Source organism: Mytilus galloprovincialis, chromosome 8 (assembly GCF_965363235.1).
Source record: "Mytilus galloprovincialis chromosome 8, xbMytGall1.hap1.1, whole genome shotgun sequence".
NCBI lineage: Eukaryota > Metazoa > Mollusca > Bivalvia > Mytilida > Mytilidae > Mytilus > Mytilus galloprovincialis.
The window spans coordinates 67,963,964-67,987,707 of record NC_134845.1 but is presented as its reverse complement, the minus strand read 5'-3'; the positions used below and the strand labels follow the sequence as shown (position 1 = coordinate 67,987,707).

Genomic DNA, 23,744 nt, shown 5'->3' with positions numbered 1-23,744 from the left:
TTATTTCGTTTTGACATTAATACAATTCTCCTTTTCGTATTTTGCATTTACAAAATAACAAAGAATTATTTGAAATACATTGAAATAAGTGTTTATTAGCATAATTTTAAATCAACGCATGGATGATTTTCCATTTACATTAAGGTTTGCTTAGTAATTGTTGTGTTACGCTTTGAACTTCAATTTGTTTATATTTGATTAATAGATATACTATGAGAAGTTTATAGTAGTGTTTTATATTTGACCTAATAAAAGCGCACAGTTTTTTGTATTTTTTTCATAACCGAAACAAAATTTATAGATGTACCTAAATTAAGAGAACATGTTTCTGTTAATGTTTCATGACAAATGTTTACCTTGCAAAGTTTATGAATGTTTCCTCTACCAGCGACGTCTATTGCGACTTTAATTTCTTTAAATGTCACTGCATGGCTATCCCTGCATTGTCGAATGACTTCAAAGTTCCATATCTTTGGATCACATGTGTGTAATGTGTTATCGACGTCTGTTACCGACAATCCTAAATATATTGCCAATTCTCTGACTTCATTAAAGCTGAACATTAATGACAACCGTCGTAGATGTAGGTCTGACGGTAGCTCTCTCAAAAACTCCTCGTTTGTCACTGTCATAAAGAGATAACACGTATTGAATGCAAACATCAAAATAAAATAGTCAACAGTGTCACCAGCGCGCTCAAAGTACGATGATTTTGTTGAACGAGGAATACTGCTTTCTTAGAAGTTGCTAACACAGGGCTATAAATCACTCAAATTAAGGTCATCACTCAAGAAATTTTACGGTCGCCATCAATGGATGACTGGCCATTATGACAAAAGTCTGTCAGAAATCATATCTGATATTCTTCCTCAGTCATAATAACCTTCCATCATTACCGAGTTGAACAAAGAAATAACACGACAGGTGCCGTATACGGTACGTGCATGAAATGCTTACCCTTCCGGAGCACCTGATTTTACTCTAGGTTTTTAGTGGAGTTCGTGTTGTTTCGTATTTATTTTTTATAACTATTGATGTAAATGTCCTTTGGTTTTGTGAGTCTTTGTTTACACCTTGTTTTTGATTGTTATTGTCTTCAAGAATTAGGTCTAACAAGAGCATGCAGTAACTGGCGGTTTTAGGTCAGTATTTTCCTTGATTTCATTGCAAACAGTTTACCTAGACGTTTAATTCATTAGAAACTATCGAGCGTTATTGCAAATCGAGCTTTTACTTTTCAACTTTTCATCTTAAATTGGATTAAGCAAAACAACAGCCATATCCTATTCGAACTGTGCACCTGTCCATTCTTACCTATTTTGTTTTGCATCTGAATATGAGTTCAATCAGACCCTTGTCAAAAACACAAAAATATGAAACAAACCAGGTCTTTAAATTTCTTGTTCAGATATATTGATGTTTTCATTCCATCTGCAATCTAATCTTTTCTGATATGGTTCCATTAAGATATCCCTTAGTACTAGAAATTAAAGAATCAAAAGACACGGTTTCATCCAACTTAATCATGTTATTATTAGACCAATACCTCGAATTTGACACAAATGATAATATTAGTACCAGAATCTATGACAACAAGACGCTTTTAATTTTGAAATATTAGTTTTCCCCACCTAAGGAGCAATATACCCAATTAAACTGCATAGGGGAAATACCTTTTCAAACTTATTTGGTATTGAAGAGCTCCTATTCATACTTATAAAACCGTCACCAGTGTCTGATCAGAGAGTTATTGAAGCAGGGGAAATTCAAAGAACGACTCGTCCTTTTTCTTGAAAAAGATTAGCGAAAGGTGCCATGACCATGTAGATACATATTTTGCATCAACTTCCTAATTAATACACGATGGTTTTGAAATATAGATTCTTGGTACTGACTTTGTTTATCATCTTTATAACGTGTTATTGTTTTCTGATATTTGTTTGGATGAATATTTTTCATTTTCTGTTTAGTTTGTTTTGGTGATATCTATTTGACATGGCTCTGTACATATACATCCCATTATAGTGTTATTGTTCTATGGTAAAATGTTGTATATTTTCTTTCATTTTTGCTAATGTGCTTTGTCTATATGTCTTTTTGTTTTATTTTGAAACATATGGCTTAGCTCTGTACTTATACGTCCCGTCATTGTGTTATTGTGTTATTGTGCTTTGGTTTTTTTTTATATGTATTTTTGTCTTTTTTTTTTGTCTAATTTATTGGGTTTTAACTATTTTAAAGAGAAAAAGATTATAACAAAACTTTTTCTCTGTACCCTTCGTTCAAACATCATTTTCAATATAATGAAATGTTATGCGACGTTGTAACTTGTGAGAGGTTTAGCTGGCAAGAAAACCAGGTTTTTTCTTTCTTTTATTAAACTCAAATATCAGAAAACATCTGTTGGATGTCCGGGTTTCGTGCTACAATTGATTGTGTGCTATCTGAATGGAAATAATACATGTACATATATATACCTTTCATTTTATCAAACGATCAAATATTCTTATTTCATCAATGTGAAAATACCTCTCTATGCCTTACATGTACATACTTTGTATCACTATGATGAGTTAAGCAATTTTCAATTGATTTTTGTAGTACGTTTTTGTGTTTTTCTGTTTCGCCACTGTCTGATGTTTTGGGGAAGGCTGTTTATGCCTGTCCAAAGTCAAGAACCTGTAACACAGTGGTTGCTGTTTGTTACTTTATACATGCATCACATTTTTTATTTTTTATTTTTTTTTTCATAACAAGTCTTTATTTTTTTTTCGTTTTAGTTGTTTACATTTGTCGTTCCAGGTCTTTTATAGCAGACTATGCGGGATATGCTTCGCTCATGAGTGATGACCGTCCGATGACCTACAGCTGTTAATGTGGAGATATGACTTATTGGCAATCATATAACTACTTCTTATTTTCATATTACTAATAATATATTATTACGAATACTTGAGTAACGCATAATACACATCAAGCGACTATTTCGTCTTATTTTGTTTTTAAAACGCAGTATTTTTTATAATGAAAGTATTCCGTTGGATTACGAAATTATGAATCAGAAAATTGAGAAAAAAAATTGTTAGAACTGTTTATGTACTATTCAATATGGTTGATAAGTGACATTCGTTGGGTAAGAATAATAATGTTGTATGTCAACCACTATTATATACCTATATGGAATTATTTTCTTTCAGAACGACAGGTCATTCTTTTTCAGAATCAACCCGGACGATACCATGTTTCAATGATATATGCTCCAAGGCATAAAATAATGACCTGTGTGAGGTCATTATTTTCCTTGATAAGCATGCAATCTATGATTTACTTCAAAACTTTATTCGGTTTATAGTTTTTTGTTGCCGATTTGGAAATTTATTTTTTAAAGTTCAGTCGATGATAGGTGTAAAATAAACCGTCATTGTAGTCCTGCATTTTAATTTTAGAAACAAATAACATGAAGTACGTGACGTTTTGTTAATTTATCGCTACAATGAAGAAACATTATCATATATGTCAGACGAATTTTAATGAATATTTTCATAAAATAAATCCAGATTTAACATATTCGTGTGTAAGATTTGAAAATCTTATTGAGTCAAACTGAATAGGTTGATTGATTTTTGATTGCTTGCTTAACGTCCAGTGGCAAATATTGCATGCATGTTCAGAACGATACACACTGAATAGGAAATCAAACTGTGACCTACATGTTTTTATATTCGTCTTCGTGTCAGTTCTTAACTTTTTAAAATTTATGTATACCTTTTACTCTATCGAATGATCAACTTATTAGATAATCTTATATTCTATTGAATAACATTAACATAACTCACGAAAGGGTCGAGTGCGGAGGATATATAATTATATCCTGATTATCTTTCAATAAAATGTATTGCTATTCAAAAGACAATCTTTCTGAATTTTTCATTCGATTCAAGTAAAATTGTTTAAAAAATAACCACTTTTCCGCGATAGAAAAAACATAACAAAGAGAAAAAAACATACCCCCTCCCCCTTTTCAATAAGCTAAGTGGTACAATAAATTACTTACAATGTGTCTTGTATTTGTCATACACCGTTATCGGATGGTAACAATACATTTGCGTCTTACTTCATGCAGTTACAGTAATATTTTTATTGTGTATGGATAATAATTTTAAAAGGTTTATATCTGAATTATTAAGTGAGTTTAAGTGTTGTCGGTAAAATAGGATACTAAATTTTACAAATCTTTATAAAATTAATATTTTTTTGACGGTATATTAGTCAGTAATGCATATTTTAAGGTTTTTCTTGTCGTAGAACACACCTCGGGGTGTCAGGATTGTTCAAAGAAAGACCTCCCTCCGGTCGGTCTTTCATTTGATCAATCCTGACACCCCTCTGTGTGTTCTACGACAAGAAAAACCTTAAAATATGCATTATCTATAACATAAACATAAATTCAGCCTTTTTTTTTTATATCAATCTGCTATGGTATATCTTCCTATTATACATTAATACATGATTGATATTCAATGATTCTTTATCGAACTGTATGTACTGTTCTATCTTTAGGCTTCCGATTGCGTTCTTATAGCAAAGCGAATAGAACATATGTTCCATAGTGATGTTACTCAATTTTTTTCAGATCTTTATTTGTTTCATAAGAAATGTTTTAAAAATATAATAATGATACATTTCTTACATTTATTACATGATTTGAACTTAATGTAAACGTACTTGTAAGAAAGTCATAACTTCTAGGACGGGCGAATACTACAGAATTCAAAAATGCATTGTCTATCTCCTATGGAAACGTCAGACATTCTTTTCTTAAACGACATCAAATGCGCATCAAATCCCCACTTCAAGTTGATTGATTACATTTGTAAATAGTAGATGGCTAAATGCATAAGGATCTGGTGCTTTAGACGTTAAAAGTAATAAATGAACATTGAAAAAAAAATAGTAAGAACATTTTAAAACGTTTTCCACAATTGAAGCATTATATGAAAGGTAAACATAACATCACGCTATATAGCAAAATTAAAATACAATACCTGGACATCCTGGTTCACATCTGTCTTCATCCTGATAGAAGTGAAAATAAAACATAAGTATTTCACGGAATATATACTTACATGCAGGAATATAAACTTAACTGCAGGAATATAGACTTAACTGCAGGAATATATACTTAACTGCAGGAATATCGATTTAACTGCAGGAATAAATACATAAATCAAATAAAAGAAACATAACTGAAGGAATAATGAAATTAACTATATATGTTTGAATAAAACAAGAATTTTATTGTCATTTTACATTGGCTTGTTTGCACAATTTTCTTTTATGTTTTGAATCTTTCAGGACTTGATTATTTTTGCATGTGTAGTTGGATATTTCAGATTCTATTTCACCGAATCAGTTATCAGATTTGGATTTGTTTTCCGTCTCTAACATAATTTTGGTACGATTCTTACCTTTCCTGATATCCACGATTTGATCATATGTATGTTGTGTTCAATACCATGAGAAGAACATTTCCAGATTTTGCCTACATGTGCAAGATTTTCGAATGGTATGATGCATGGCTTATGTGGTGAGCTACAACAAACACTGGTCACAAAGGACTCATCATAAGTCTGACTCTGGTCGCTACTTGTTCTGATATACAGCTGACTTATTTTCTCTAAGGCAGATGTTAAACATTCATTGATGCTGGAAGCAAGATCCCTCATAATGAGTGCGTTTGTTCTGGCATGAACAAGACGGACAGTTATCTTGTCATCTTCGCAAAGAATATACATATCCAAGGAAGGATCAATTGTGAACACCCCTGATCTATGGAACAGCATGTCCGCATTGGCTTCACCATATGTCTTCACCGCCCATACGGATAAGCAGTAACTAATAAATCTGAAAGATAATGCTGGTGGTATCATCAAAGATGTCGATTGAAAGGCAATGGCAATATTTCGTTGTGTGAAAGTAGTGGAATGAAGGTATCCGGAATCATCGTTACCTCGTACCATACTTGCAACATAGTAGAAGTCAGCAGGTATACGCGTTCGGTTAGAATCGTATCTCTTTGGTTCTACCAATATATCCAGATGGGTCATGACATTTAATAAGTAGTCTTTGTCTTTGTAAAATTTTAGATATTTTTTTCTCTTCCAAACTTCTTGTATTGCTTGTTTTGATACCACTCCTCTCATTCCCATAGCATCCCATATTTCTTCTCTTTTTCTGTCTCCTTTACAAAAGCGTTTGTCTGTAACAATTGATTTAAATGCATCTATGAGAAGAGTTGGGGACAAAATAATACGATCGTCCAATTTAAGTTCATCAAAGTACAATAACTTGCCAATGGAATGTTGAAATTTCAGAAATACCTTCAACTCATCTTCTGACAACGGTCTTATAGGCTGCAATGCGTTTACTTTCTTTAAATGCTCTAAGGTAATCAAAGGAATGTTGCGTCTGGTCAGCGATGCAAATTCTAACTCTAAAGGTATAAAACATTTTGGAAGAAGTTCACCCCATGTTGGTTGCCTTTCTGATTCGCTGATTATAACCTCCTTTATCTTCTCCATTTCTGTGTCATTTTTGTCTTGAGCGTCGACAAATATTTTATCCTCAATCACCAAATGTTGCATTAAAGGCGTTTGTTGAAACATCTCGTTGATTTCTGCAAATATTTCCTGTCGTCTTTCTTCAACATCATGCTAAAAAAACACAATATTTTTACGCAACACTTTATATTTGATCAGAATTTCTTGTTGATAAAATTATCATTTATCAGATGAATATTTTACGTTGTATGAAATTGTATAGTTACAATCACACAAGTGCCTGCATAAGGGGCATTTCAAAATGGTAATAATGACATTAATTATAAAAGCAAAATCGAAAGATTCATTATAAATACCCGGATTAAAAACATAATGTTATTTCTAAGCATAATACCTTAAAATACATAAGAAATCAAGGCATAATTGTAGGTGCCCAACCAAATTTCTAGTAAAGTAATTATTATGGAGTAATGCCTAAAACAGTGAAACTATATCATGATGCATTACTAACGTTCTTAGTGTTTATCTGTTGTTTATGTTTTTATGTTCATATGCTAGTGACCGAAAAACAAAGGTATCATGTAGATTTATTTAAGCCTTATCATGTTTGATAAGGTTTTGTTAATCTTGTGTGTATACCACATTACATAGTTTTGACATATACAAAAAATAATATTTTGTGTAGAATTCTAAAATTAAAACATGTTATTATCCTAGTTATCATGTTTGCTGTTTTATATAGACAATAACTGTTTAGTGTCTTTAAATATCAGCTGTATTTGTACGAGGCTAGGAAACAAGGTGTGTGCGAGCTTTTAGCTTTTACTACATCCTGCAATTAATTCTGTATATTGTTTGTGTTTTGAAAGACACAAAAACTAACAAATTTAGCATTTATTTACGATTTGTTATCCCTTGAGGCTCGCGTACTAATATCAAAACCACACATTACGCTGAAGAAGGGTTCGCAAAAAAAGAATCTCGAATGGTCAACAATAATACATCGCTCAAGGTGAATAATTATCTATTTTAACATAACAACTAATTTCAACAGTAAAAACAAATAACAAAACATTGTCAAATTGGAAATAGAAGTGTACGAGTTGTCCTACGCTTCAGACTTGACATTCACTAAACATGCATGCTGAAATTGACATGGCTGATTTTGTAACACAATCATACACATTCAAGTTTTGAAATCGACAATTGTCATCGTCATTGGAATGCGACTGGAATACACATTCTGAGGTCACACAGGTTCAAACAATACTCAGTCCGGCAGTGGGCGGAGCTTTAATGCGATATCTGTATAGTATACAGATACAGCATATCGATATCTGTAGGGCTGTATCTGTATAGTAGGACACCCAATTGCAGGATAAATAATACTCTCCATTATATGTGAGTGCACAATCTTAAGTATGTACTAGTAAATCAATTATGAAATGAAACGTTTCTATTATATACATTGTCTACTGCTCGTCAAAGACTGAACAAGTAAGTTTAAGTATAACAAAATGACTTAAGATAGATGGGGTCTAAATTGAAATTCTTAGTATATATTTATCATTTGTTAAAATGTAGTTTACATCATGCCTTTTAAAAAATATTTTAAAAAGTTTTTGTTTATTTTTTGGTAAATATGGGTTTAAAGTGAAGCCACTAACGTGACACTATTGCACTAATATTAACCAGTTAACTAATGATATTATTAAGAAATTACACGTTCTCCTTTTTAAAATCATTTATTTGTTTATGTTACAACAAAATGAATCACAGTCAAAACATTCCATCACTCCAATTGACGAAAAACAACTGACGTATTCTATTATACTTACAGCTTTTACCTGGTCTTTGTGCGTTAAAACAACCATAATTTTAGGAAATCCCTGAATACTTCCTTTACAGTATGTTACAATGGTGTTGATCCAAAATAACAGATAATCTGTACGAAGAAATAAAACATATAGCTACAATTGATTGTGTGAGATTTATTAAAGACATTTAAACACACTCTCCACGATTTATATCTAAACTACTTGCTTTGTAAATCTTACAATACTGAGAATATAAGTCTGAAGATGGTTAGAATTTCAAATGTTTGTTTAAACATATTTTGAACACTTAAATGACATTTGGTATCTTAATCTACTTTACAGTTATCTAATTATAAGGTGTTTATTTAAACGAATTATATGTATTTGAATACCTCTTGCTGTTTTATGTTCACTCTTTCCTGGGAGATACTGTTCAGACGGACAGGGATCATCTAGTGTTCTACTTCCATCTAATACAATCATATATATAGCTCTGTATGTTAAAAATGTCTGATGAGTTGAATAGAAAACATCCTGTCCTCCAAAATCCCAGATGATTATTGGTGCTATCTTTTTGTTGTGCAACTGCTTTTTCCCAACTTTAGAAGACTTTTCTAAGAATTTTTCTTTTGTGATTGACACTTTGATTTCTTTGACTTTTTTGTTAACTCCAAAAAAGTTTTTAAGCCTTCTGATGACTCCAGGTTTAGTAACAGTTTCTATATGCGTCTCACCAGTGAACCCTGACTTCGGACGACAACCACCTGAGTTATCAATTGGGTTTTCTTTGTTAATCAAAGCTTCACCATGGTCTCTGTCATTCATCGAATCAGTATTTTCTTTTTCTGATGAAAAGTCTGGTTGAAGTAGTTCGTTCCTATTTTTAGATTCATATGAACTTTTTCTGTTCATAATCAATGAACTTAACTGCATATCTGAGCTAGGAAGTTTGTCTTGTATACCTGTCCCATATCCTATATTCGCTATATCAAATTTACAGAAAAATAAACATAATAATTTTACAAACAGTCATTCGGGTAATACATTGGGTAAATTTATATGAAAGGCAATACAAACATAGGAAGAAAAAAATCACAAAAGCTAATACGAAACAAAAAGAAAAGAAACTAAGAAATATATAAATATATATAAAGAAAGCCCATTAATCACTCTAATACGTTTACACAGTATATTCAAATACTTTTTGTACTAAACAGAAAGGGACATATAGTAGTATTTGATCTGATGTTACAAAATGATGGAAACAGATTTGATCATTTCGATTTCTATAGTAGGGCATTTCAAAATGTAATGATATGCGTCGCCTATTTCTTGCATATTACAGATATTACAGTTTTTCTATATTCTGTTGTTATTACATCCACGTTCAAAAAGTAATGAATGGTTTTCAGTTCTAAATATAACATTATGTCATTCTTATTCATATCTCGCCTTCGGTCTCAAGTAATGCATGAGTTTAACTTCTCAATGAGGGGTGAAGTTTACATGTAATATCTCTGTTTAAAGAAACAAACTATAACCCACAGACCATAGATGGCAAGTGACCATGACCCTAGTATATAAGCACCTGTTCCATAATAACTTGTCATTATTTTTCTAGAGGGTGTGAAGTGAACACTTTACTTGAAATCTTTTTAGGTCTTTTATTTTTTATCTTAGATTTAGGGGAAAGTTACGTTTAAGTTACATTTAACTTGTCTACAATGTATGTTAATTTAGACAAAACAATTTCTCAATTGTCTACGATGTATGACAAGTGTTGATGGAAATGAATTACAAATTTCCTGTCTACGATGTATGACAAGTGTTGATGGAAATGAATTAAAAAAATAAAAAAAATATTGTCTACGATGTATGACAATTTTGTATATTCATTTAGTTTTTGTCTACGATGTATGGCAATTCATTAACTCCTGTTTGTTTAACAGGTAAACATTTAAAAGTATTTCTTTTTACCTGAAGGTTGTGAGTACTCTTCAGAATTTGCACGTGTTTTACCTGTTCAGGTACACATTATTTTATTACAATGGCTGAATTTGATAATGCAGATATTGCTTTTGCAAGATTTTAAGAATGATGTTAACACTAATGAGGGTGATGGCTATGATTTTCATCACCTCTGGGTTGTTTTAGAAATTAAAGATGAAACATTTAATAGGAAAACTAGAGGTATTTTGAATAAATCCTCTTCTTTAACAGTTATAAAACCTAATAGTTTTATAAAAAATCACAAAAGTCATTGCAATTGGAAATGAATGACAAGTGACAAAGTAACAAAACCTGTCAAAAGGAAGTTTTAAAATCTAGTGCCACTGGTATACATTGTAGCTTCAAAATCTCCTAGATTTGTGAATATTTCTCAAGAGGAGATAGCACTGATGAAATTTGAAATAGGCATGTAGATTGATACATTGAATTTGAGTCATTAATATCAAATGTAGTAAAGAGCCTGTATGAATTATGAGGTTTGAGAAAGTTTTTTCTGCCTTCCACTCAAGCAGAGGTTGTAGAGAACTCTGTTGCTTTATTCAAACTTTGCCATTAGAGGCTTACTTTGATGAAGATTTAGTTCTAGATTTTGATCTGAACTATTGTAATGATACCTCCTTTTTGGGGTTTGTGCCAAGGCTGATGATAGTCCAGCCAGAGCTGAATTTAATACTTCTTTTGATTCCTGCATTAGGGTTTACAGAAGCCTTTAAGGCTTCTCTTAGTGAGATTATTAGTCCAGTCTCTCGGCCTGATTTTTGAACAGTGTATTCATGATTTTGCTTGGGAAATCCCAAAATTGTTTAAAAAGGCAGAAAACTGGGTCTAAATTTTCTTCTGGACTTTCTGTGACTGTTAATACTGTCATGTCAGTAAAAATCAAATCAGGAAAATATCAAGTTAATAAAGGAGAAATAATATCTTCCTGTGAACTGTGAGAATCCTAGTGTGTCTAGGATATATAAATAGATCTAAATGCCACTGTCTAGACAGGCCTACTCCGTGGTTTCAAAGATGTAGAAAACCCAGAGATACTTTATTAGGGGTTGACCATATCATCAACCCTATTGTTGAGTTAGCTAATATTTGTTGTAAGAATGCGCCATTATATCTTGATAATTCTAGGACTTTATTGTCAAAATCTATTTATTTGTTTGACCATAGGTTTCTGGTTAAACGCATAAGAAATGCTCAGAAATATATAGATGATATAACTACTTTGTAATTGTGATGTGATAGTTGATTTATCACGTTTTTAGTTATGATTATACCAAGTTTCTTAAGCAAATCCTAGATTCCTTGGAAGTGAGTCCAGGTTTAGCAATTATTTTACTCCCAGCAGTTATTGGAAAGGTAAGATCAGTCTTTTAACTGCGGAGGCTCTGTCTGTCAACAGGGCGTATGGCAATTCCCTTCATTGAGGGGAATAGGTTTCCCAACAGGGAACAAAGAATCTCAAAGAGGTAACAATTCCCAAACTGTTCCTATGTACAGTAGATAACCTAAATGTTATGAATAGGAAAATATTACTTATGATCTATTGATATTAGATTTAATAAGAAATGGTTTTAAATTTATTTTTAATGTTGTGCCACAAGGTTCATCATTTTTTAATAAGATACACTTCACTTTACATACATGGGCAAGGGTGTAATTATTTCAAAAGTCCAAAAATTGATAGCTAAGGGAGCTATTTAAGAGGTTGAATCATTGGAAAATCAGTTTATTTCCTATATTTTCTTAGTTCCTAAGAAAGATGGGTCTTCAAGGCCTGTTATCTATTTGAAGAAGCTTAGCTTGTTGCTAATCAGCATTTGAAGCAGGAGCATTTACCATTTCTTTAGATGTAATTCAAAGGGATGATTATCGATATATATAGCTGAACATTCATAGATCTCACAGATGTATATTTTAGTATCAATAAGGATTATATAAAAAATTCATGTGGAAAGGACATGTATATGATGTTTATGTTATTTGTTTTGGATTGGCTTCTGCATAAAGAGTTTTTACTAAGTCATTAAAACCTGTCTACGCATGTTTATGAAAAAATGTCACTTGAAGTATATTCATGATATAGTTTCATTGATGATTCTTTTATTATGGATCAGAATCTAGATAGTTGTACTGTGAATACAGAAAAAATGGTGCAAATGTTTGATAAACTGTGCTTCAGACAAAATTTTAAGAAGTCGGTCCTCTGATTCCTCGGAAACACATTGTTATCCTTTGTCTCATTATTGAAACTGAGATATTCAAGTTTTTTTCTGACAGATGAGAAAATAGTAAAATTATCTCCCTTGGGAAGTTCTTCTTAAATATAATTGTGTAACTGTATTACAGATGCTTTGCATCATATATTGGTCTTGTATTGTGCATGCTTTAAATGCAGTAACTGTAGGAATGGTATATTGTAGAAACATGGCGAAAAATAATTTTGAAGCACTAAATAGTTGTGACAGTGAATATTATCATCAATAGGTGAAATTTTAATTATTTAAAATCAGAAATTGAAAATGGATAAGACCTATCCAAATAAGTTTTTAGATTGAACCAGATGCTTCATCAGAAGGATTTGGGATCTAAATTTGAAGGAAAATTTTCTGTTGGAAGATGGAGCTTCTTGGAACGTACACTCATTTCTTATAGATTACTTAGAATTATTGGCTATATTTTTCTTGTGGAGAGAAATTTTTAATCACAAAAAGACTTGTCATATTGTTTTCAATCAGAAAATACAAGTTCAGTAGATTTTTTATGCAATAGGAGGTACAACCTCTTTTTCACTTGACAGGCTTACTACACATATTTCAATATTTGGGCTTGGTGTTCAAGAAAGGACATTTTTATCACAGCTCATTATTTTCCTTGAAATAAAAATTTTGATGCTTATCATATGTCTAGAAATGTTACAGATTCAATAGAATGGCAATTGAAAGAAGACATATTTGTTTTGCTTTTATCAAGTTTTCATTTTCAAATCTGTAGATAAGTGTTTCTACAAATGTATGTCTTTTGACCAACAAGCTTCTTTCAGAGATGTTTTTACTTTTCATGGTCAGAACAAAGACCTTATATTTTTCCTGTTTCTTTTTCCTTGTTTGGGATAATTATAAAGAAAATTATTAGTGATAAAGTTCAGAAAGCTTTTTTTATTATTCCTTTTTGGCTGGCCCAGAGTTTCTTTTGTTGCTAAAACCAATTTTAATGTATTTGCCAGTTAAACTGCTAAGCATAAAAATTAGTAACGATGTTGCATACTTAAGAATGCCTTCCTCTCAGGAAGAGAATAAATGTAACCGTGTGTATTGTTAGGCTCTTATTCTAAGAATGACCTTCATCCTGGACATCCAAGATATGCTTGGATGAAGGAACATTATCTTCTACAATTTCAAAGAACTCATGAAAATACACATAGAATTCTTAAAAAATACTGTAATTTACACATTAAGAGAAGTTCCGTATTTCTTCATACAATATGTGTAAACTATTCAGTGATTGTTTGTTTTATGCTTAATTAAAGATACTGTTTTTCATTCTGAAGGTGGATTTATGTATATGATTATATATATATATGTATGATTATATATGTTAAAAATGTTCATTTCAAGGTATCTTGATGTATCAGAACTAGGATTGTCAGCTCGGTGATGGTTTACTTATCGAGTACTCGTTGGATTTACCGAGCGCTACTCGAGTACTCGCTGTGAAAAACTGATTGAAAGATTATGATTTCATCATATCAATATCAGTCACAATCCTACCCTTTAGGGGTTTAGTATCATACAATCATAACATATATGAGACGAACATAACCCGTGTCATGCCAACATCTGGTTTATGAATAAATGTGTTTAGTTCCGATGCAAAAGACCCTACAAGTGAATCGATATTAACGCCAAATTATTCAATCTTTAATGACCTGACAACAGTATCGTAACTATATCTCTTCTTGATAAGTCTATTTAAAAGTTTTGTTAGTTTCTGAGTTGAATACTGACATTTTTGTGCTTTATAAAGAATATTTCCATAAAAAAGTGGATGTGAAATACCTGAACGTATAAGAAGTCTGCATTTTGAGCTATATTTACGAATGGTGTCCTTATACCAATGATAAAACTTAGTTAATGATTTGACTAGTTTGTGATATCGAAATGTAATATGTGATGTTATTTACTACACATTCTAAGTATGTATTCCATGGCATTACTTTCACATACTATATATTTTTAACATGTTGATGGATATTTAACTAAAGCAGAATTTAAGATTTCATGATTAACTGAGACCATAATCATTTGAATATTGGTTTTCTATTTTCTATTTATGTTTCACCCTTTTCATAAATCACTACTGAAACGACCAAATCACAACTCTAAAAGTGAATAATACACCAGTGTATATCAGATTGAGTATTTTTGTCTTATTTCATTTTATCTTATACATTTTCTTGCATAAAAACATGAATATTTAAAAAGCATTTACTGTATTCCATGGTTGTCAAAGAAAATAAAGGCAACAGTAGTATACCGCTGTTCAAACTCATAACTTCATGGACAAAAAACAAAATCGGGGTAACAAACTAAAACTGAGGGAAACGCATTAAGAAAACCTTGGTATGATTAAATAAAAGATAATTGAGCAATGTTCTAAAACACTAATTAGTTTGTTTTACAATCAACATTTCACTATGTTGACAATCAGTCATTAATTAAGTTCTATGTTAATTATATATTTTTGAACGAATTTTCAGTAAATATTTAAAATTAAAAGTTAATGTATTAAAGTAAAGTAAAGATTAAGTTAAAGTAATAAAAAATGTAATAACCGTATGCTGGAATCTTTGATGACTTCATGTTGTTTTTAAAAATGTTTTATTTTTCTATTCATTTTATAATAAGCATGCTAAGTGAATAGAAAATAAAAGAAAAACACAAATTTAATGTGAAATTCAATCCATAACATTGCTAAAGTAATTTTCATTTAATGCATTTCTTTGATAAGGAATGGAATTGTAGTTGTATTTTTATGCATGGTTTTGTTAAAGAAATTGTTTTATAATGCATTACATCTTAATGTAATTCGACAATGCCCGGTCGACACAGGTTGTAACGAATACTGTTATAATTTTGAAATATTATCTTGTCAGCTTTTTTCTGTGATGAGTTGATTTCGAAACTTTATTACGTAACTTACAGTCCTTGTAATCTTGTGCATAGCCTACCTAATTTTAGAGGAATATTAAATGACGAAGTTCGAAACTTTATTATAAATTTTGATTTATATCTAATATTCCGGCAGGAGCTTTTAATCAAAAAGGCAACAGAGTTCTGAGAAACATCATGTTATAGGTTTGAAATAATTAGCGAGTTGTGTCATACAAACAATATGAAATTTTGTTACAGCGAATTTCAAATTCTCTGTGGCTAAAAAATATCTTAATGGGCGTACACAGTATACACAAACGTTCAGGTTACATATTACGTTCACCGTCAAAAATAAATATACTACAATATTCGGAACCGATATATGACACGTGTGTGTTCATAACTGAACTCGATATCAAAAGCAGTTATAATGATGATATTTTAGTAAATGTTAATATGTAGAGTAGACATAATGCAAAAGGTTATATAACTATGTGAGCAGAACAAATACATGTAGTGAGTTTTTTTTTATTTCTAGAGAACGTATGTTGACCACTGTCACATTGCAATTCTATACCAGTTATATCAATATAAACAACAATGCTTAAAACAAACGAAAAAACAGGTAATTGCATACAAATAATCTCACATGAAACATTTCATTCATCTTTTCATTGATGTTTATAACCAGCAAATGTTAAAGTAAGATAAAACTTAAAATATTTATCCGTTCTGATTTCTAATTGTAAACGTGTCGTTTTGTTGTCTCCTTGAAACATTCCCCGTAATATTTTCATTCTTTTATTTGTAATTTAGAGATCATTGTAATTCAAAGACACGAATTTCAATTATTGATCAGACAAAATTAATTTGAATGAGGATCAATATAATGTAGCCATTCGCATTCAAGCTTTTTAATTACCACAACGTAGGTTGCCTTCACAGTTTGAAAATAGTCAGGTAGCATGTGATAAATGTAAGTTAATAAAGTAACGTTATGTCACAACTAGAAATGACTAACTTACAGAGAGAAAAAAAAGTTTCTCATTAGAATACAAATGTAATTTGCTAAATTCCTAAAGAATATCGTTCGAATTGAAAAAAATAGAGGATCTGTACGTCAGTGAACCTCAAACAAAGGACTTAACTACTTCTACAGGTCATCACACGGTATCGTAGTAAACTTTAAAATAAATTAACAAACCATCATGCTCTGACCATTCAGATGGTGTATCGGACGACAATGTGTCGTCTGATTCATGTTGTTTGTTTCCTTTGCTTTCCGGGATTGATATCGTTTGTGCCTCGACTGGTACGTATTGACTGGATAGTGTTGTATCATCTAATCTAACACTTTTACTTAATTTGCTTTCTTTCAAAAGGGATCTGCAAACGGTTATTTCTTCCAGGGAGAAATCTGAAATTGATATTTACAATAAAGTTATTTCTCTAATTCTATGGACATTTGTCCCTTTCCGAACCCATTGTATAAAATAATTTAATCACCGTGTGGTTGCCGGTGATCTCAAAAGATCATTGGATGATTTTAAGGGTCATGACTTTTTTAAGCTAACTGGATGTATCAAAATATGCTATAACAGGTGTTAATGAAATTGACAACTTCGGCCAATGTGAAAGGCACTCGAAGGGGATTTTCGGTTAAAAAAAAAAAGAAAATGTATTGTTTTTATCATTAGAGAAACAGATTCTTACATAGTTACTCGAGGATTATCGGATTTATTCAATTTCGATATTTAAGTTATAAGTTTTAAAGTCCTCGCCGAGGCTCGGACTTTAAAATCGATAATTCAACTATTTCGATCGGATAAATCCGATTATCAACTCGTATCAATGTAATAATCTATATAAAACAGCATCAAATTTAGTCCTGATATATTTTTTGCATATTAATTTGTCCACAAGTGCAGCAAGTGGTGTATATTTGTATATATCAACTTATATCAAATAGTTATGATGTCATGTTAAATGCGTGCTTTTCATATTATTTCGATGTTTTAAATGTTTCTTCAGAACTGTCAATAAAAGCTAAACTCGTATATCTAAGGTCAATAAACTATATGTATGTGCATATTAGAAATACACGGACAATGTCTGATATTTATAAACATTACTGTACTGAAGAGGTCAATACGTTATCTATGGACCTGTTCAGACTATATTGACAAAGGACGGATTCCGAGTGTCAATATAACCTATCAGGTCCATATATAATGTATTGACTAAGTGAGAATCCTTAATCTTTATCTAACATATGTAAATAATGTATTAGAAAAATGGCGTTCAATGTTTCTGTTTGTATATTTTCAAATTTTATTATGCATGAGGTTTAGCCTGTTTTAAAAAAAAAGAAATTTTTAACAACTTCAAAGCTTGTTATATTGGCTTTCTTGTATTCTTAGAGTCTACATTCTACATCAAAAATTTAAGATATCCTGATAAACTTGTAGATTTTCTCTTTGTCAGCTGCGGTGCTTCCTGTATAGGTTGTATTTCTGTAAATATTAACAATGCAATTTCCCATAGGAACTCCTTTCACGGCTAAAACTGTACCACTTTTACTATGAAGTTTAAAAAAAAATCTTATCCTATAATTGAAAGTTCATATGCACCACAATTTTTTTCAAGGGTCAAAATATAGGGCTGTGCGGCATATTTTCAACGTTTATATGCCCTGAACTTCTCATAGTTTAAACTAACACTAATTTTCTTAACTACCCCTACCTCGAATGAAAGGTTATCACAGATTTCAATGTCTCTGTGAGATGGAACACAGAGAGCTTAACTGGGAACCAGTATGTAAACAAAATTAGTTTTCTATGAATATTCAAGATCTCCCCAAAAGAGGCGGGTTTTGAGAAACAGCTGTATATACAAAGTGCAACTTTGTGCCTGATGTTCATATGATGAAGTCATAATCTTTCAGTCAGTTTAATTGAAGTCTGGAGCTGGCATGTCAGTTAACTGCTAGTAGTCTGTTGTTATTTATATGTTATTGTCATTTTGTTTATTTTCTTTGGTTACATCTTCTGACATCAGACTCGGATTTCTCTTGAACTGAATTTTAATGTTCGTATTGTTATGCGTTTACTTTACTACATTGGTTAGAGGTATAGGGGGAGGGTTGAGATTTCACAAACATGTTTAACCCCGCCGCATTTTTGCGCCTGTCCCAAGTCAGGAGCCTCTGGCCTTTGTTAGTCTTGTATTATTTTAATTTTAGTTTCTTGTGTACAATTTGGAAATTAGTATGGCGTTCATTATCACTGAACTAGTATATATTTGTTTAGGGGCCAGCTGAGGAACGCCTCCGGGTGCGGGAATTTCTCGCTACATTGAAGACCTGTTGGTGACCCTCTGCTGTTGTTTTTTATTTGGTCGGGTTGTTGTCTCTTTGACACATTCCCCATTTCCATTCTCAATTTTAATCTATAGTTATTATGTGTGACTTCATCACGTCATAAATCTAAATGTAGCAACACTATTTAACATTGACCACCAATACATTTGCAATATACATATAAATAAAAACATACCATCAATATACGTAAAAATAGAAACAAGGCTACCGATACGTAAAATAACCTTTGATTGTCATCTGATCGCAATATCTAATACAAAAAGTAGAATGCTACACCATATGTGCTTTATTTCTTTTTTATACTGCAGCTTAAAACTGATACAATTGCAATTATAAATATCTAAATAAAAAAAAAACGCTTATTTTTCCTTCCCCCCCAAAAAAAACCCATATTTTGAAGAAAATGAACGACTTATGAGAAGGAAATTGCACGAAAAGTCCATTTGCTACTGTGATTAACTATAAAATCATACATTACATACTTAGTGTTGTCAAATCGTACAGTTTTGCCTAACTGGTTACTCGGATAATCGTTCGACCAATTAACCGGTTAACCGGTTGTATGAGTTGATGTTTGAATTAAGGCCCTATATATGGTACCCTAGAAATAAACGTCTTTATAATACGATAAATTTATATTTGTCCTTTTCGTCGGATTGAAAATGTCTGAAACCGATAATATTTTTCCTTTTTATCGTGATGTATCGAAAAACAATTTGGAGTGTTTCAATTTGAAATTATTAAGCCTTTTACTAGTGCCATCGAGTATACATTAAGAAAATTCACGCTGTAGATTGTATTTCGTTACAAGTAAGAAAATTCTTGCACGATGGAGGTTGCACATTCAGATCTTGCATATTCTGATGTAGGTCTATTCAATATTATAATAAAAATGATATAGTAATCGGATTACTGATTTAAAGTTCCTGTTGAAAACAATATGTGCACCAAATATGTCTACTCAAGATCTTACCCCGAGCTGATTTATGTTTTTAGTCATTTATAATAGCAATCAATGTCCTGGACAATTTATATGACAAATGAATTACCACGACGATAATTTTTAAATAGAATACAATTATTCAATTATTTCAATACACATTTATCTCAAATCTATCAAAATTGAAGATAGTCCGCTTAACTAGTAAGCGTTTTAATATTCGATATTCGTTAACACCGGTTAACCGTTGACAACACTTCTTATTTTAAAACATAGTGAATAGATTTCATATACATTTGTGCATGTTTGTGTTGGTCTTACTATATTTCTATGCATAGAATACTGCGATCAGGTTTTTATACTGACGAAAGAATATTGACCGTTTCTTGATTTTCAGACAACGAGTTTGGACGAAGGCGAAATAATTTGCCATTCAAGTTTACTTGAACATGATGAATATAAAGGTGAAGGATTATGTGTACAAAGTTAGGGATATTAAGTTTAAGAGTGGCGAACAAGTTGTCACATTAAGACAAAGGAATGTAACCGTTCAAAATCGAAAAAGAAAATAACACTGAAGAAAAAAAAATGTTGACAGAACTGACACAATTGTATTGATTTTGAAAGGTATAGGTACATCGAATAATAAAGCAGTATACTCATCAGAGAAGTTGGTATTTTGAGTCAAATCAAGTAACGTACAATTACATCAAGATGTTTTGAGAGTCTTGAAGTTTCCAACGTCATATAAAATAACAAAGAACACAGTTTTTATGTTGACCATTTCTATGGCGAGTTAGTCATTTCAGAGAAAGTATTTCTATCAAATAAAGCAATATTTATTTGCATAGGATTGGGCATTGTTTCGACAGTAGAAAGAAAAGTACATTTTGTATTTTTATGTACATGGGTATATTGCTTGCTTTGTGTTTGAACATCGGTAATCATCTATACCCTTAATTTCGTATATTCGACACCAAAATTATTATTTGTTTTTTTAAGAAAAAAAGCCCGACGATTATAAAATGCATACATAAGTCTTGTTAATTCTTCTGCATGTTCGAAACACATATCTTGTCGTTTGTCAAGTATTTAGAATTATACAAGAAAACAAATTAATGTTTTTGCAAGAGAAAACAATGCAAATTATGATTTTTGAAAGACTTTCGAACAATGTAGTTTAATGACTAATTGCATGGCATTAAGGCAATCTTACGTGATACCTGCTGTTTTTGATGTGTTTTTTCAAGTTAGAGCCTTGAACTGATTAGTCAAACATTAAACATAAGGTAATTTATAGCATGACGTTACAATTGTCGTTGGATTTGATACTATTTGATTGTCTTTACTTGTTGAAGGCACATTCAAATCATAACACTTGGACAGTCAAGCATTTATGTTTTAACTATAAAATAGAAAAGAAAAATACTCAAATAAATAAACAAAATATAGCCATGGTGCGTTACTACAACATTGTTAGACAAGATTTGATACTATTGCAAGTATTTACAACAGATATACAGAAAAATATATTAGTAATCTGTATACATGTACATATTTTATTTCTAGCAGTTGTATAAGAGTTAGAGTTTTACCCTGATGTCCATCAAGCCATTCCTTTGATTCTCGGTCCATAAATGAAAGGCCATTGTACAATTCTATCCCATCAGTTGCAATTCTGAATCTGGTTGGCTGTTTTCCGACCAGATATCTGGCTAAAGTTGTCTTCCCAGTGCCCTGTTCGCCAGCAAGCATAAGCCTTGACTCATAGTGAGGATAACTTTCCTCTTTCAATAAACTAGAGAAAACATGGGCTGATTTCTTATCAAGTTTGTTAACTTCAGCAGGAAGACCTAAAATACATTATAAAAATAGTATTTTTAAAAATACATATATTAATCTCTGCATACAAGACATTTTGACTTGTTTTGTTTTGGTTGTGGTTCGGAAAGTTAGATAGACACATATTTATTCGTACCTTTATCTACTTTATCATTACTGTCCAAATCATATGAATCTTTCAGTAAAACAGACACCAATATATCTAATCTGTCATTCTGACATATGGGATATTTGTCTGCAAAGGGACAACGCTTATCTGCATTTCTGTTATCTTTCAAAATTGATTAAGTCTTATTACAATTGATTTGATGTTAATCTACTAAATTATTCCAATTACAAGCATTTAACTGTTGTAATAAAATTGAATTTATGTTGCGTTCTGGTCAAAAGTTTTGCATTTTGACAGACACTAGTGTCCTGTGGATACAATGCATAATATCAATATACACTTACACGATTGACTCACACTGGCATTTGCTTTTGAAGTTTTCTAGTTCAGTCAAATTTCTGAGGGTTCCGTTTTACACTTATTTGTATAATATATATGGCGTAATGGATTAATACACTGGCCAATTTACAGTACCCTTATTTGTTTCCACTTGCTCAAAAAATTTGCTTAACATAATTGCATGTTTAGTGTATTATTGTGGATCCTTCAAAATCAAAATCTGGTATTTAGATGGAAATTTTGTAAAACAAAAGTAACCCTGTCATGTCTGTATCTCTATTTTACTTATAAATGTACTGAAAAGTAAAATCACAAAAAATTCTAAAATAGAAGAAATTCTAATCGGAAGGTCCATAATCACATGGCAAAGTCAAGTAACAAAATACATCAAAAATGAATGGACAGGAACTGTCATATTCCTGACTTGGTACAGGCATTTTTTTCCAGTTAACATTACCCACAGTCTGCAGTTAAAGTTTTTTTTTTAAATTATTAGATTCATAAACGTTTTACAAAACTTGGACAGAAGCTTTTTGACAATCAAAAGATAGTATCAAGAGGAATATTTTAATTTGATGTTTTCCTCATTTTTGTTGGGCCTGTGATTAACAGGAGAGGTAAGCGAGACACTGGCTTCGGTGGAACCCTTACGAATTTTATTATCAGCAATCTTAAATTAATTTATTAGATTATATCTTACATTTTTTTATGATATTTGTCTTTCAGTTCTTAGTGTTACACATGACTTACAATGCACATTTAATGACTACCGGAAGTTCTTTTGAATTTGAGATCAAACGGAGCTTATATACTAGTATTTGAAAAGAAAGTGATATTAATATAATCTTATAATATATAACTTTCAGCCTACGTTTGCATGCAGATATAAGATGCATAAAAGCAAAATTGATTATCTCAGGAACTCCATGTGTTTTTTCTTGTTAAAACGATCAGTTTAATGACAAGAAGGATCATTGACACACAATTATAAAAACACTGTGTGAATACTTATTAAAGTTACCATATATTTGGGATATAAATGAAATAGCAAAATAAGGGTGAGGACAATATTAACAATGTTCTGTTTTTAAATGAAATACTATAAGTGTGTCATAATTAAAGATTATCTGACTGTTCCGTGACCTTATGGTTTTTGGTAAGAAATCAATTTAAAAATAAGTGGGCAGATTTATTTCTAAGATTTTTCATAATTTGATATTTCATATCAAAAACTGTGAAAAAATATCAAGGATTTTATAGAATTTCCAAAAATGACTTTTAAAACTGTATGTAATGCAATTATGAAATGAAAATCGGTGTTAAAGTTGAAAATTTTCCTTGAAAATACATTAAAAACAATAGGATTCCGAATATCTAGCAGAAAGTCAACAACTAGAGCAGCGAAAATTTTAAAAACATTGATAAAAAAAGAAATAAAAAAATCACTTAATTTTGTCATGGTGTCTTAATCTATGACTTGTGATATGATTTATTCTCTGAGCTATGTTTACTGAACTTTTAAATCTTTATTTATATTATTTCAAATTACTTCAATAAGGCTGAAGTATTGACCTTATTTTACTTTAGTTTCCAAGCCTTTA

The 23,744-nt window shown here is 31.1% G+C and overlaps 1 protein-coding gene across 1 annotated transcript; it reads right to left on the bottom strand.

Moving 5' to 3' along the window:
* Positions 1-295: 295 nt before the first annotated feature.
* LOC143043762 (uncharacterized) lies at positions 296-8,996 on the bottom strand. Its single transcript, XM_076215942.1, has 6 exons — positions 8,770-8,996; positions 8,399-8,505; positions 5,469-6,713; positions 5,046-5,076; positions 357-625; positions 296-307 (listed from the first exon to the last, which is right to left on the bottom strand). Exons 1-6 carry the CDS (start codon positions 8,858-8,860, stop codon positions 296-298), a joined length of 1,755 nt encoding a protein of 584 aa, XP_076072057.1. The 5' UTR covers positions 8,861-8,996.
* Between the last annotated feature and the right edge of the window lie 14,748 nt (positions 8,997-23,744).

Bases quoted from the DNA above. Each gene is read 5' to 3' on its own strand.
- LOC143043762 (XM_076215942.1), bottom strand. From the start codon at position 8,860: ATGATTGTATTAGATGGAAGTAGAACACTAGATGATCCCTGTCCGTCT. The intron at 8,506-8,769 runs GTATTCAAATAC...TTCTTCGTACAG, and splicing joins TGAACATAAAACAGCAAGAG to ATTATCTGTTATTTTGGATC. The intron at 5,077-5,468 runs GTAAGAATCGTA...CACTTCTATCAG, and splicing joins AATCGTGGATATCAGGAAAG to GATGAAGACAGATGTGAACC.